Consider the following 14,407-nt stretch of genomic DNA (forward strand, 5'->3'; position numbering starts at 1 on the left):
GGTGGAAAGTACCTCCATGATCGGGAAAAGTGGGAAGAATAAGGCAAAAGATATGTCCACTGGTCTTTGATCTACCAGCGAAACTGTCCTGTACCTTCTTTTTATATCGCACTTGTCGTTGACCTATTTATACAAGAAACTCACTTTGTACTTTGAGCAAATGCGTTGAAAGTAATTAGCCTATTTTAAAATCATTTATAGTAAGTTTACAGATTATTGTGTATTTATTATCACAGAACTTTGCTGAATTCATCATAGTTTTAACCTGAGTTTTAAGCAATGTATTAGATCACTTGTTAACATCACGTAAGAGGGCATTGTGGGTGATTAGTGTGTTTTTTATGACTTAAATATAATGTGTTTAATAAGACAAGTTAAGCTAAACGTGCAAAGTGTGTTTCCAGTGTGAAAGGGCCAATAACACCGCTTTTAAACACTCCACCAATGTTTTTAATGGCATGCTAAATCCCCCCATGTCCAATTTGACTTCCTCTCTACGCTCCCCCCCCTCCCCTCCTTACATGTGGTCCAAATTAGCAGTTCCGCGGTGGTTCCTTTTCACAGTTTGGAGTGATCAGCAGAAAGTTGAAGGAAATAAGGTGAAGGTTAATGACTGCAAGGTCTGAGCTGGCTGGACAAAGGTGGAGCCAAGAATGAAGCAGAGGATCCAAGATGGCGGCTCAGAAAGTGATAGGCCTCTAGTCCGTTTGAAAGAAGACACTGTAAGAGAAATCATTTCAGCTAACTGCCCCTCTGAATAAAACATACTCTTGTCTCGGCTCAATGTTACACCTCCACTTTCTCAAAATGAAGAGTTGGAGCTTAGGAATCACATGGATTAGCTGTGGAGGCTACTGCTTAAGCCTCCCGCCCCCATGATCTCATTTATAAATATGTGCCTTCAGCAAGGTTTTCGCACCCACTATTTTTGTGTTTAGTCACAGTTGGGGATAGGAAGATTAATTGCAGTTTAATCAATATCACAGTGTGAACGCTGGCAGTTGGTAAATCGGCTGCACTTCTTAACTTATACTATATAATTTCTTCTACAATCTGCAAAATGTCCTGTCTCTGTGGTCTTCCAAAAAAATAAACGTTTAATTGAATGTCTAATTTAATTTATTGTCACATGTGTACAATTAATATGTTAATATGTTATGTTGTTATCCAAAGCAAATTATTTATTGGTCATTAGACATAAAATACTGAAATGGAAAAAGTGTGGAAAAAGTGTGACTTGTATTATTGAATATATTTAAATCGGTTCAACATTTCACTTTTTTTTGTAAGTAAAACCTGCAAACATTTTAGTTTAGGCATTAAAATGAATCTTTATTTTCAGAACATTAAAAAACATGTTTATGAGACTATTTTCAAAGAAGCTGACAGTTTTTCATATTCATGGGTTTCAGAGTGATGAAAAATTAGGGCCATTGTCATAGCGATCGTCAATTTAAAACTAAATATTGTGTCATTTGAATGGAAAAAAGTGTTCAAAATGTCACTTATAACAGGAAGCTGAAACCCATGAACCCCGTCCCACAAAAAAATAAATAAAAAATGTAGGTATTCAGTTTTTTAACAATATCCCACAGATTCTCACCCTTACGCCCAATTAAAACAAACCAAAAATATGCCATCCATACTTGTGAACACTAATTTTACCTGTGTTTTCTCTTGTGTGCAGATGATCCAGTTGACCCGCGTACTTGCCTTATTTGTGGGGACCGCGCCACAGGCCTGCACTATGGCATCATTTCGTGTGAAGGCTGCAAGGGCTTCTTCAAGCGCAGCATCTGCAACAAGCGCGTGTACCGCTGCAACCGGGACAAGAACTGCGAGATGTCCCGCAAGCAACGCAACCGCTGCCAGTACTGCCGCCTGCTCAAGTGCCTGCAGATGGGCATGAACCGCAAGGGTAAGGGGCCTGGACTAGGTCAAAAGTATCAAAAATCAGATACTAATACTAAAACTAGTGTCAAAACTAGATAGTCATTTGAGCAGGTATCAATACTGAAAAAGTCACGTGAAATGAACCTATCTTGAATAGCTTTACAAAGATCTTCAGCTGAATCATAACTATTATAAGACGACATAGATTAGTATACGCCCATGGACCACGATGGAATATACCTGGAAGTCTGAGGGATTACATCGTTATAACACTAAATATATATAAAAGAAAGTGCCCTTATTTAATGTTGAAAATCACATTTATTGTCTACTTTTGTTCTTACTTTAGTTTGGTTGTTTTTTGTGTTTTTTTAGTAGTATTGACTATTCTTCTCAAAATTTTAGTACTGCTCACTGTACAGTTAAAGTTTATACGACAGGTTTTCATGTTTTTATAATTATTATTTAGTTTGGTGGGATAATGCTTGTGGTAAATGTTTATCAGTTTTACTTCAGTCCAGTGGCAGTTTGTGGAAAAAAGCTGAAGAGAAAAGTAAACAGGAAGTAGTTGGAGTTCCACCCAAAATATTGGTACAATTTTTGCGCAGGGAAGGTATTTTTTGGCCATTTAAACCTCAAATTAACAAATTAAAGATGCTGTCATTTATGTTCTTTTTTTTATCTTTTGTGCAATTAAAGTAACATTTATGGATTTACTTACTATGTCACAACTGCTATCTCACAACATGTCCAACCAGAACGTAAAAGTAGGCCTGTAAATTAGAAAACTAGAAAAACTACTATGTTTTTGCCAAATGAGTAGTCTGCCCTTTAAAGTGCATACAGGTTAAAGGAGAACGTTCCAGTTAAGTCACTTCAAATGTGTGTGAGGAAGTCAAATGCTGCCCTCTAGTGGATTTAGACCAAACATGGCAGCCAGAGGTGGTCATTTGTGACTGATGGCAAATGCAGGAAGATGGACGTGCTGGTTTGTTCCCTGCTCCTTCAGGTACTGTGTGTATTTCAAAGGCCTTTGCCACCCCCTAATAGTTAAAGTGAAAGTTAACATTTTGGTCTACATTTCTTCACAAAATGCAAGAAATATTTTAACGCAAAGGCTACGAATAATCATTTCTAAGAGGATATGTAAAATCTACTATAATGGATGATTTACAGCCACTAGGTAGAGCTTTGGTATCAGTGTAATTATGGGAAAAGCTGTAATTTAGCCAAGGGAAATGAAATTGTATTGTCTAATATTTCTTTGTGCTCTGTTTTTCCAGCCATCAGGGAGGATGGCATGCCAGGAGGAAGGAACAAAAGCATCGGGCCTGTTCAGGTAATGAAAAAAATTAAATCAACGGATAAATTGTCCATTTATTTGGTTCTTTTTGTAATATTTTGCAGACACGCTTTCCAAAATATTTGTGTCTACTTTGATGTTGCTTTCAAATGCATTCAGGGGCTACTTGTTTTGTCACGATACTAAAATTTCAAACTTTTATTTCAATACTAAAAAAATTATTGATAGTTTTTACCCATTTTGATACCCAAATGATGATTTTAAAAGCTTTTTTTATGACAATATTATAATCTTCAACATGAAATGATAGTATTTGTTTATTAGTTTTGTACCATGTGGTCTTGGATTAGTTCTGATAAAACTGAAGATGAAACTGTTCTGGTCAAATTTTATCCAGTTATGTGTTGTTTTTTTTCAGTATCAATACTTAAATGAGCTTAAATGAGTATCTAGTTTTGTTACTGGTTTTAGTATTGATTAGTATCTGATTTTTTGATACTTTTGACAACTGTAGGGCCCACACATAATTGCATAGAACCTTCATAGATGCTAGTGACGGATATAAATAAGACTTCTGTATCACGAATATGAAATTATTTGTTTTTTTGGAGTATCCACCACATATTTACTGGTATACTAACATGTTTTTAAATAGCTATTGTCAGCCATTTTGCGTCCTAGGATGTTTAAATGCCAGTTGCGTATCTTTGCATGTCTTAACCATTTGCTTTAGCAACCACCTCATACCTGTTTGCCTGCTTTATTTTTCCTCCCTTTGTCCACTGCTGCTGGTTCATTGTATGGTCCATGTCCTTGCTTCCATTGAAAAACATGCTACTCACTGCCTTTCAATTGAACCAAGACACTCAATGGTCAGGAGAAGCTATTTCAACTTTGTGTGTGTATGTGTGTGTTTTTAGATTACAGAAGAGGAGATTGAACGCATCATGTCTGGACAGGAGTTCAAGGAGGAGGCCCCTGATCACACTTGGGGCAACAATGGCGACAGTGACCACAGCTCACCCAGTAACGGGGCGTCGGAGGGGAACCAGCCTTCTCCTGCCTCTACTCTGTCATCCAAGTGAGTAGATTGTGCATTTAGATTTTTGGAAAAGGGTGCAAATAGTGTGTACTGTAAAGGTGTGTTAAAGGTGGTTTCAGAGCGATAGCAGTGTGGTAGCAACTGTAGCTTAGCAATGAACTGTTCAAAGCAAAGTATCTTTTTCTAGTATCTTTTGAACGGTCCTCAAAATGGTGCCTATAAACAGAAAATGGAAAGCCATGAATAACAACAAATATTCAGATTTTATTTTTACTTTCATAAAAAAAAATATATATAGACATAAAATAAAAGCACCTGAGAAGCTTAGAAAAACATACGTCCTTACACTGAGCAGGCTTTTATCTCCACAAACCCGACTTATTTTGCCTGGACAAGGATCTCCTCTGGCTTGTTTCCATGGAAATTGTTGTTTCTTTGGCTACATACAAAGTAAGGCATAAAGCATATTTATCAGCGTGAAGAATGTTTCGAAGTATGGTTTTAACTTTCTGTTTCCATGGAATCTTGCAGCTGACTTTCCACCTTCAGGAAGTTTCGTATTATTTTAATCTACTTAAAACCATAGAGTGTATTCATTTACCTTAATATATTATGTTGTCAACTGCATACTGTTTTACATTTTGGATTGTGAATCACATTTAAATGAAATATAATTTTTTTGTAAAATGTATACATTTTAGCGCATTATAACTTTAATTTAAAGTTGAGTGTAAACCGAGAATAGCGACAGAAAATAAGATGATTGCAGCATTCAAGTCTTAAAATATCTTGATTTACAAGTAGAATTACAGGTTTCTGCAAAACAAAACATAAATTAATCAAAAAATCTTAACATTTTGAAATCTTCCACCTCTGTTCATTAGTAACACAATGACTCGGCCATGACAGTCCTGCACTCTCTCCTCTCTCTCTGAGTCCTTAGTTAAAGTATTCATCAGGCATTCAAAAGCGCCTGAATATGCAGCTCCCAGAGCTAGCGGCGATAGCACACAAACAACAATCTGGCCACATTATCTCCTGTTCTTGCTACGGAGACGCGCCTTTTGTCTATCTGCACTGGTGAAGGACAAATACTGTCTAGGTGCTGGCATGACGGCATTTATTTTAGTCTCTATTTGTATAAACACAAGGTTTATCGGAGTAGTTGCGCAGCTCGATAACTATTCAGAGAAATAGTTGTTTTATCTGATTAAATCTAAGCCCAAATGAACAACAATAACAGCGTGCCAAGCGTAATGAGGCGCTGGTATGTCACCACAGGTACAGTGTGGGTGCTGTGTAGTCTACAGCTTAGTGTACATTTGGTGTGAAAGAGAACAAGTCTTAACAATTTCTCCCATCCAAAGGTTATTCACATTTTTTCCAAGCTCAGTTAAAAGATGGCAATGGATACAAATGTGCTTTTCAATAAGACAATTGAGTAAGAAAATTATTATTTTTTATAAACTGCAATGACGATGTTCATTTGATGAAAACCAGAATTCTGAATATGAGAAATGGAACATTTTTTTAATTTTGTATTTAGAAAATTGTAATGATTCTGTTATTGTAAAAAAATAAATAAATCTACAGTGCATGTAACTTTTTTTTTTTTTTTTTTTAGTTTTTAGTAATTATCCTTTAACTATTAGCTTTGGGCACACAAAAACAATGCATGAAGCACAGTATTAATAAAACTATTGACTAATAATTACCCATGTGTTTCAAATCTACTCTATTATTATTATAGGGGCGACTTCCGTCAGTCTGCCCCAGGGCAGCTGTGGCTACAATAGTAGCTTACCATCACCAAGTGTGGAAATGAATGAATAATGACTATAGTGTAGCGCTTTGAGAGGCTTTGACAAGCCTGTAAAGCGCATTACAAGTGTAAGCCATTATTATTATTATTGGACACAATTGCCCATACAATTTAGAAGCTGAAATACCTTGACATGGCTAACCTTTGTTCTTTCATTTATTTAATTAGAGAAAGTGAAATTTTGTGTATTATGGGTTAGAGTTAAACAATAAATAAATACATGAATTGAAAAATCACTGTCACATAAAAAGGAGCGACCTAATATTTGGTATAAAATGAGAATCCCTATGAATCCATTGACCTCTCTCTTCCTTTCTCCTTCTTTTTCTCTGTCTGTAGTCGCTCAGTGGAGATGAACGGTTACACGGCAGCTCTCAGGGACCAGTACATAAACACGTCCATGCCCACTCACTACCAGCTGCTGCCTCACCTGTTCAGTTATGCGGCTCAGTCGGGTCTGCTGGCCCCTCAGCCCCGCGGAGGAGGAGTCGGAGTCTACCCCCAGTCACATCCCCTGGTCCTCCAGCTGGTGGCAGCAGAGGACCTCAGCCCCCTGGCCACGCCCATGCTCATAGAGGATGGGTCAGTTCTAGTCATGTACTGGTTTTCTCCATTTTGAATAGTTTATATATTAAATCATTTTAAACCTTGGTATGAGTGATGTGCAGTACAGTACATTTATTCAACTTAGGGGGGGGTTTATTGCAAAAGTATATAACAAGGGCATTCCTAGTGTGGTTGGGGTTGCCTCTCCACAGCTTTGACTTGTAACATTGCCTGGCGTGGGTCTTTGTTGATGGATATGTTTAATGTTAGCATTCCGGGCCTCACAATGACACCGCCATGACCACACTCCATCAGAAAAGTTACATAATGCTCCTTTAATTGGTCATGATCTTGTGCCAGTCCCAAGCCCATATAAAATAAAGTTACAGGGTGTCATGAAAACAACGTCAAAATCATGAGACAAATAATAATACTAGGTGGTCTTGAATCTATCCTTATTAAATCTGGTATTTTTGTGTTGTTTATAAAGTGGCAATACATTTTGTGTGGGACTTTTGGGTTATTTCTAAATGGGATGCTTGGTTATGGAGGAAAAAACTAAGAACAATTATTTGGATAGATTATTTTATAACCTTTTTATGACTAATGCCTTCAGGTTCATGTTTACAAATCCACTGTAGATTAGACGAGTGGCTTTGGTTCGTGGGCAGAACAAATGTCCACAACATTTGGAAGTTATCTATCTACCTACCTTTTTATTGATTACAGCAACAACTGTAATCACAATTTAAGTTGTCATAATCCTACAATTTTTTCCCTAGGTATAAGGTGACCCAGGTGGAGCTGTTTGCCCTGCTGTGCCGGCTGGCCGACGAGCTCCTGTTTCGTCAGATCTCGTGGATAAAGAAGCTGCCCTTCTTCTGCGAACTCTCCATCGAGGACTACACCTGTCTGCTGAGCTCCACCTGGCAGGAGCTCATCCTCCTCTCCTGCCTGACCATCTACAGCGCCCAGATCTTTGGAGACCTGGCCGACGTCACAGCCAAGTACACGCCGTCTGATGAGGAGCTGCAGGGGTGAGATGCTTATGGCTATTAGACTAAACTGTGGAAAAGATTATTTATCATTGCTATGAGTCAATGTTTTTCATTCACAGAGGGTCAAGTATACGCAAGTGCTAAAAGTAATATCTGCTTGTTATGGTGGTAGTATTTGTAGTAGTAGGTAGTAGTGGTGGTGGTACACAAGACAAAACATGACACAAGATTTCGTACTTTTAGAATTTTAAGGTTCCATCAACTTTCTGAAAATATTTTAAATATTTAGGTTTAAAGTTGGTATGAGTAGTAGTGGGTAGTAGTAATAGTTCTAGATGGTAGTGTTAGTACTAGGTAATAGCAGGTGGTAGTAGTAAGGGTTACTCTTAAAAAAACATAAAATGAGTAAAAATGAAAATATAAGTAAGATTTGTTAAGCCATGTTGAACAGTTAAGTAATTGCATATGGTAATTAATTCATTTCTAAATCTAAAACTAACAAATGTGTCTATTTCATTAATTTTGTCCATTTAGTTACATGGTTAGTGATGAGTATCTCAAGTAGTTTAAATGCCAAACATGTCAAGACAAAATATGTTGAAGGTACCACTTCATCTTTAATGCTATCTTTTCACATTCTAAGACTTGGCTTCTTGAATTCAAAGTATCTGAAAACTGTCCTTTCCATTTCATAACGGTATATTAAACCACTGCTGGGTCTCTGCCAAAATATGTCATTCAAAGAAGCATAAAAATGGTTGGATAAATGTCCTCCTTACCACTCCAACCATCTACAAAGGCAATGCATTCCACTTTGCATGTTAGAATCCTGATATGAGTATTATTGGACTTGAGCCAAAGAAGTGGTCCGTGAATGGGAGGACTCTACAGGACAGCGCAGTGGCTAGTACCGTCCAGCTAAGCCAGACAGTGGGGGCTTATCTTGGCCTAAATCACTTCAGAATTATCTACTGCCCTGACACATTTTGAACTAATATACTGCAGTGTTGTTTTTATAGTACGGTAGGAGTGTGTATTCTGATTTACGGTGGCAAAGTTTGTTGATACTGCCGAATATAAAGATTACAGAGTTGTGAAGCTAATTATAAGATGATGAGGGGTATTAGCCATATCTTTCAAAACCCGTGTGTTCGTGAAGAAGTTTTGCTAACATTTTTGACACGCTCCCTCCCTAAATTTCAACTTGATCAGTGGAGCAGAGCAACTTTGGGGGATTTCTGACACACTATCTCACCGATTTCAATGTGAAATTGTGGAGGATTAACCCGACTTGGTTTTTAATTTTCAAAGCACTGATTTATTTTCCCATAACATGTCTGCGTGCAGTATATTAACCGCTGTGAACTCTCCTTAGCTTCAGCGAGGATGGCATGGAGGTAATGGAGCGCCTGATCTATCTGTACCGCAAGTTCCACCAGCTGAAGATCAGTAATGAGGAGTACGCCTGCATGAAAGCCATCAATTTCCTCAACCAGGGTAAGAAGGATGGGTGCAGACTTTCTCACAGCTGCTCAAATGTGCTGTTATTTGTGTAATTTAGAGACACATATTATGCACGTATTTTTATAGTGTAGTCCCCCTCATCCAAAATATACATGGAGTTGTATTTTTGCTTCATTAACACTTGTCTCGTCAATCCATACTTGTCTTCTCTGAGCACAAAAATTTTCTGTTCACATTTTTTTTGTCCATTTAGTTGCGTCATAGATAAAACTCCTGACTTCTCCTATGCAGTTTTTAAGTCCATAAATCGTCACCAGTGTCATTGTATAGTCAAACTGTGTTCACAATGAATGCATGGCTCAGTTAGCATAACATTCAAGGACTTCAATGGTTTACTTTCTGATTGTTCATTCCCATTGCTGACAGCAGAGGGAGCTCCAAGGCCTAAATGCCTCATTGGAAATAGAGGTGAAGTTTAAAAAGTATCTTTTACAAATGTAGACATTTTAAGTTGAAAAAAAAAAGTGAAATACTAATCCAAAGGTGACCAAAAGGGGAATTAAAGCCACAAGAATTCATAATATGTGTTCTTTAAATATGTATTAATTTATATAATTTAGCTGATCAAAATGATACAAAAAATTATTTAGCTGATAGAAAATACAAATAAATAACAAACTCAATGAAGGTTCCAAAAGAATATCGAAAACAAAGACTTGAACATAAAAACGTGTCATGGTAAACAGCCCTGCATTTAGTCCAATACATATCAGAGAAACCAAAGGCATTCCCATAGAGCATCAGACATTCTGACACTTGCAACATGGGTCATTTCTGCCTCTACTCATTTTATGGAGCCTAGACTGGGTAAAATAATACCTAATACGTAATTAATATTAGAAATAAATGTGAAATAAACATTATAATCAGTTTCAAGACAGCTATGATCTTAGCATCACAAGCCATGATTATTGTAGTACTAAGGTTTTATTGCCTAAGCAAAATTTGAATGGTCAAAGTATCTACTGGGACTGAATGTGTAAAATGAAAAGTATTATTAGCTTAGTTAGTTAATGTCAAGTCCCGATTGAGTAAGTATAGTTTAAACACAAATATTTATCAGAGTGAAACCTTGGTTATGACCTAAATCAAAAGAATTTCTACAGAATTATTGTTTTTTCAGTGCTCTAAATATGTGTATTTTTGGCATCATTGCAGATATCCGGGGATTGTCCAATGTCTCTCAGCTTGAGCAGTTAAACAAGCGCTACTGGTACGTGTGCCAGGACTACACGGAGTACAAGTACCCACACCAGCCAAAACGCTTCCCCGAAATCATGATGTGTCTGCCTGAGATCCGCTGCATTGCCGGTAAGTCACACTAGTGCTACCAGAGTCATTTAAATACAATATCAACCAATAAAGCCTAGATAGTTTAGAAAATACTTACTTTCTGTCAGTACTTTTGCCTAACGTAAATATTTTTTTTTATCTCATCATGTGTGTGTTGTTACCACTTTGGCAATATTGGTTTGCCTCCTAAACAGTTTACTTCTACCCTCTCTCCACGGCATGCTATTACTGTTCAGTAAAACAAAACCTTCAAACAGCAGATTCAACTTTAAACTTGACCATGAGAGCTTAAAAATCAAAATTGAACTTGGCTATCGAAATTGGAGGGAAAAAAAAGATTGATGAGATGTCACTGAAGCGGTTCCATTGTCAAGTGTTAACCTTCTGCTTTATGCAAATTTCACCTCAACTGTATCAACACACTTATCTTTAAAATAGAAGCAACTTTGAGACTTTGAGAAACTTATAAGTCCAAGGAGATCAAGCATCCTAACCGAACATTTTGTGTTCATTTTCAGGCAAGTTGGTAAATGTCCCCTTGGAACAGCTCCCCCTGTTGTTCAAAGCAGTATTGCACTCCTGCAAAACCAGCGTGAACAACTACAGGAGCGGCCAGTCACCCTGCGTGACCTCTGCCCCGGGAAACTAACCCCCAACCTCCCCCCTACACCCCCCTCCCACCCCACCACTGACCGAACAAGTGGAGGGCCTGGTCTCCCTCTTTGTGAATGTGACAAGCAGCTAGAGTTTGTTTTTTGTAACTTTTTTCTTTATATATTTATTACACGACAGAGCTGAATGTATGCTGATTTACACTGTGCACATGCTTCTGTACAAAAGAAATGCTCGTAGATGCATTGGAGTTGACAAGTGTCCACCCGCTTGGTTCAATGTGTCGCTGTGTTGCCATAGTTAGAGCTAGACTTGTAAAAGATGAGAGTTTATCTGATCCCCTTGGGGAGGCCACATGTGACGAGTGTTTTGAGACTACCTCAGGAAGTTGTTGCTATTTTTGGGTACCTTTTCTTTTGATTAAATGAAGAGTTGCCCAGTATGAAACCGAACCTGTGGATGCGTCTGCACCCTAATCACTGAACGACTGAATGTTAAACAGAGCTGCGAAATCAAACATGTCCTAACAGTGTTTGGTTACAAAGTGTGGTTAGAAGTGGCCACACTGCCCATAGAGTATACTAGAGTCTACAGAGGCGCATTTATCATTGAACATTCCAGAGTGTAAGTGACAGCTGGATCTGTGGGATCTTCAATAGAAAAGAAAAACTTGGAGCATACGGGTATTTTTTACAATCATAGATTGGGGTTTTATGGCTAAATGGATGCCTCAGTTTTCCGATGCCTTTCTGTGAGCGACTTAATGTGACGTATATGCATTAACTATGGCATTCAAGTTATACCTTGGAGACATGTGCATATACTGTAGGTTCATCATTAACTTCTATAAGAAGCTCATTCAAAACTGAGCCATCCCTTTACTACAGGGGAAGGGAGGATAGCTAGGTTTGCTGTTAGTTTTATTTGACCAAAGTGTTATGCAAATGCTTTTCCAATGCCCAGACAGGCTGGGAGCTAACCGCTCGACAAAAATTTCTTTTCCAGAAAGGATCAGGATAAGAAATGAATCAATCTGCATAAGGGGGAGCGCCTCTGCTGGACAGACATAGAGTATGTGGCCGGATGTTATTGGAAATGCTGCTAAACCTGCACACACTCCTCGTGCACAAGTCGATGAATAGTAAATATGCATAGGACAGTAGGAGCTAGTCCACTCTGCCGCTGCCTTTGGGGCCAGATCCTAGTGCACTAACTGCTGCGTGTAGAGGGCCCAAAAGCAGTATATTGCACAGCATTCAAATTTATAGCTTTTTAAAATGTAGAGATATAGGAAGTATCAACAAGTAAACCGTCTAACTTGTGTTGCTGGTCAGTCTGTAGGCCTAATCGCTTACAGCCGCTCACTTATCCTCTGACAGATATGCACATGTTTAAAAGACAAAGCCATATGAAATTGGGCTTTTTTATTTTTGAAGATCACGAATTCCGCCGTCATCATAACCACCCAGTGTAAATGCAGACAGAATGCAGTGGTTTGCACACGTGGCTGCAGCTGTTGCCCGGCGTGCTCCTCTCGGCTCCGAGTGGCCTGGGTCTAAACAGGGTAGAGTGAGTGATTCAGGAGTACTTCGGCGCGCATGCTGAGGTACTTGTAGTCGTAGTAGTAGTGGTAGCATTAGTGGTAGTGGTAGTAGTTGTAGTTGTAGTAGTAGTTGTAGTAGTAGTAGTAGTAGGTGCCAGGACATCGTAGGTCCTTTATAGACTAGTGTATTTTTTGTTTTGTTTTGTTTTTTTTGTTGATTTTTTGTTCTGTTTTGTTTTTTTCATCCCTCTCGGAGAGCCCTCACCCACCCTCTCCCACGTCGCCCCACCCCACAGGTCACATGGGTGTATAGTTTGAAGGCATAGAACTCTGGGCAGTATGTGTCCTAGTACGCAGCCTTAAACGGCACCAGTCCGAAGCAGAGTTCCTCTTAACATCTCCTTTCACCTTTTACTTTTTTATACTGTTATATTGTCATTGTACTTTTGTAGTTGTGAATTTTTGTTGTTTTTCACATATTCATTGTCTATTTTTCTTTTTGTGGAGTGAAGACAAAAACTATATCATTTTCAAACTGTTTTACACTATTTTTAAGGACTGTTGATAACTATGGGAAAATGTTTTACCAGCCTAACTTTCAGACAATACTAACTTATGTATGCCTTTGTTGTGCATTGTTAACTGCGAAAGATGCATTATTCATCACTTGTCGGAAATTCTGTCAAAATAATTTGTTGAGGTGACGCTGTAATCTCAGGGATATTGTACTTTATGTAAAAACTAAAGTGATGTTTTTGTGTCTTTTTTAAAGGAAAAAACGTTAGATCCCCAGCCAATATTTTACAATTTACAGTCTGTATGTATGTGTAATGGCTATATTTAAAGGCACATTTGCTCGCTACACCCCCTGCTGTTCAGTGTGTGCATAAACCGGGCCACCATCGCTGTATCAAAGAAGTTAAAGGAATGCGTGGAAAGCTTGTATCTCCATGGCTCGGGATCTGACGTTTTCAAGTTCTCAAACATTTTTAACCAAAGCAAAAAGACTGAACCGCCGCTACCTTACACTTCCACCTCCCACTCTCCTGCTTTTGATACTGACAAAAGTGTTCTTTATTTCTTGTATATTTTGTGTTGTTTTTGCAGACAAGGGATATGTCAATTTCTGTACTGAAACTACCTCTTTATTTGTTCATCATGTTGCTAATTTTTCAAATAGATTTTTTTGTCCTACTTATTGGTTTCATTGCTCCTTATTTTTGATTTTTATTTCACTCTTTTACATTTGCCTCATGCATTTCCACTCCTCCTCCACAACCTTCACATCCAAATACTTGAGGATTCCTCTCTCTAACCTTCCCTCTATTTATTTTTATTTTTTTAAGTGATGCTTGTGGATTTTTTGGAGTAGGGATTTAAGTGCTTGTTGTAAATCATTAGTGTTGTAGCTCAGTGATGACCCACAGTCTGGAGAGCTGACTAGTCACGCCAGTTGAATAAGAGTTGAGAAATATAACCATTTCAACCATTTAAAAATCAAATTCTTCCTGTAAGGGCTACGGTAAAACTTCTCTACTGAAAAGAAATACTTATTATATAAAGCAAAGCATACAGATCGAGCCTAAACATTGTTTTACCTTCACTGTATGCAATTGTAAAGCAGTAGAATGGTAGCGGCGTTACTTGCTAAAATGTTATGGTAAAATGTGCAAGTAAATTAAAGGTTTACTTTGTAACTTTTCTGGTGGAGGGTCCATCATTACCTGCTTGTCTCCATGGAGATGTTATTGCATTGCCTGGAATGTTTTGTTTTCAGTGGAAACGAGCAGGTTATGCCCCAAGTCAGATTTCTACAGGGGCGGTGCTTTTC

The 14,407-nt window shown here is 38.1% G+C and overlaps 1 protein-coding gene across 2 annotated transcripts in view; it reads left to right on the plus strand.

Annotated features, from left to right (window-relative positions):
* Window positions 1-13,799, plus strand: part of nr6a1a (nuclear receptor subfamily 6, group A, member 1a) — a 105,332-nt gene extending 91,533 nt beyond the window's left edge. The window contains exons 4-11 of one of the 2 annotated variants that reach the window (XM_055224325.1): window positions 1,688-1,918; window positions 3,177-3,232; window positions 4,117-4,277; window positions 6,400-6,642; window positions 7,389-7,643; window positions 8,980-9,101; window positions 10,287-10,439; window positions 10,940-13,799. In XM_055224325.1, the coding sequence (XP_055080300.1) occupies window positions 1,688-1,918; window positions 3,177-3,232; window positions 4,117-4,277; window positions 6,400-6,642; window positions 7,389-7,643; window positions 8,980-9,101; window positions 10,287-10,439; window positions 10,940-11,070 (1,352 nt within the window). In that variant the 3' untranslated portion in view covers window positions 11,071-13,799. The remainder of the gene's footprint in view (window positions 1-1,687; window positions 1,919-3,176; window positions 3,233-4,116; window positions 4,278-6,399; window positions 6,643-7,388; window positions 7,644-8,979; window positions 9,102-10,286; window positions 10,440-10,939) is intronic. The other variant, XM_033972778.2, reaches the window with a different exon arrangement.
* Window positions 13,800-14,407: the final 608 nt, after the last annotated feature.

The sequence above is a fragment of the Periophthalmus magnuspinnatus genome, chromosome 9 (assembly GCF_009829125.3).
Source record: "Periophthalmus magnuspinnatus isolate fPerMag1 chromosome 9, fPerMag1.2.pri, whole genome shotgun sequence".
In the NCBI taxonomy this organism is placed as follows: domain Eukaryota; kingdom Metazoa; phylum Chordata; class Actinopteri; order Gobiiformes; family Gobiidae; genus Periophthalmus; species Periophthalmus magnuspinnatus.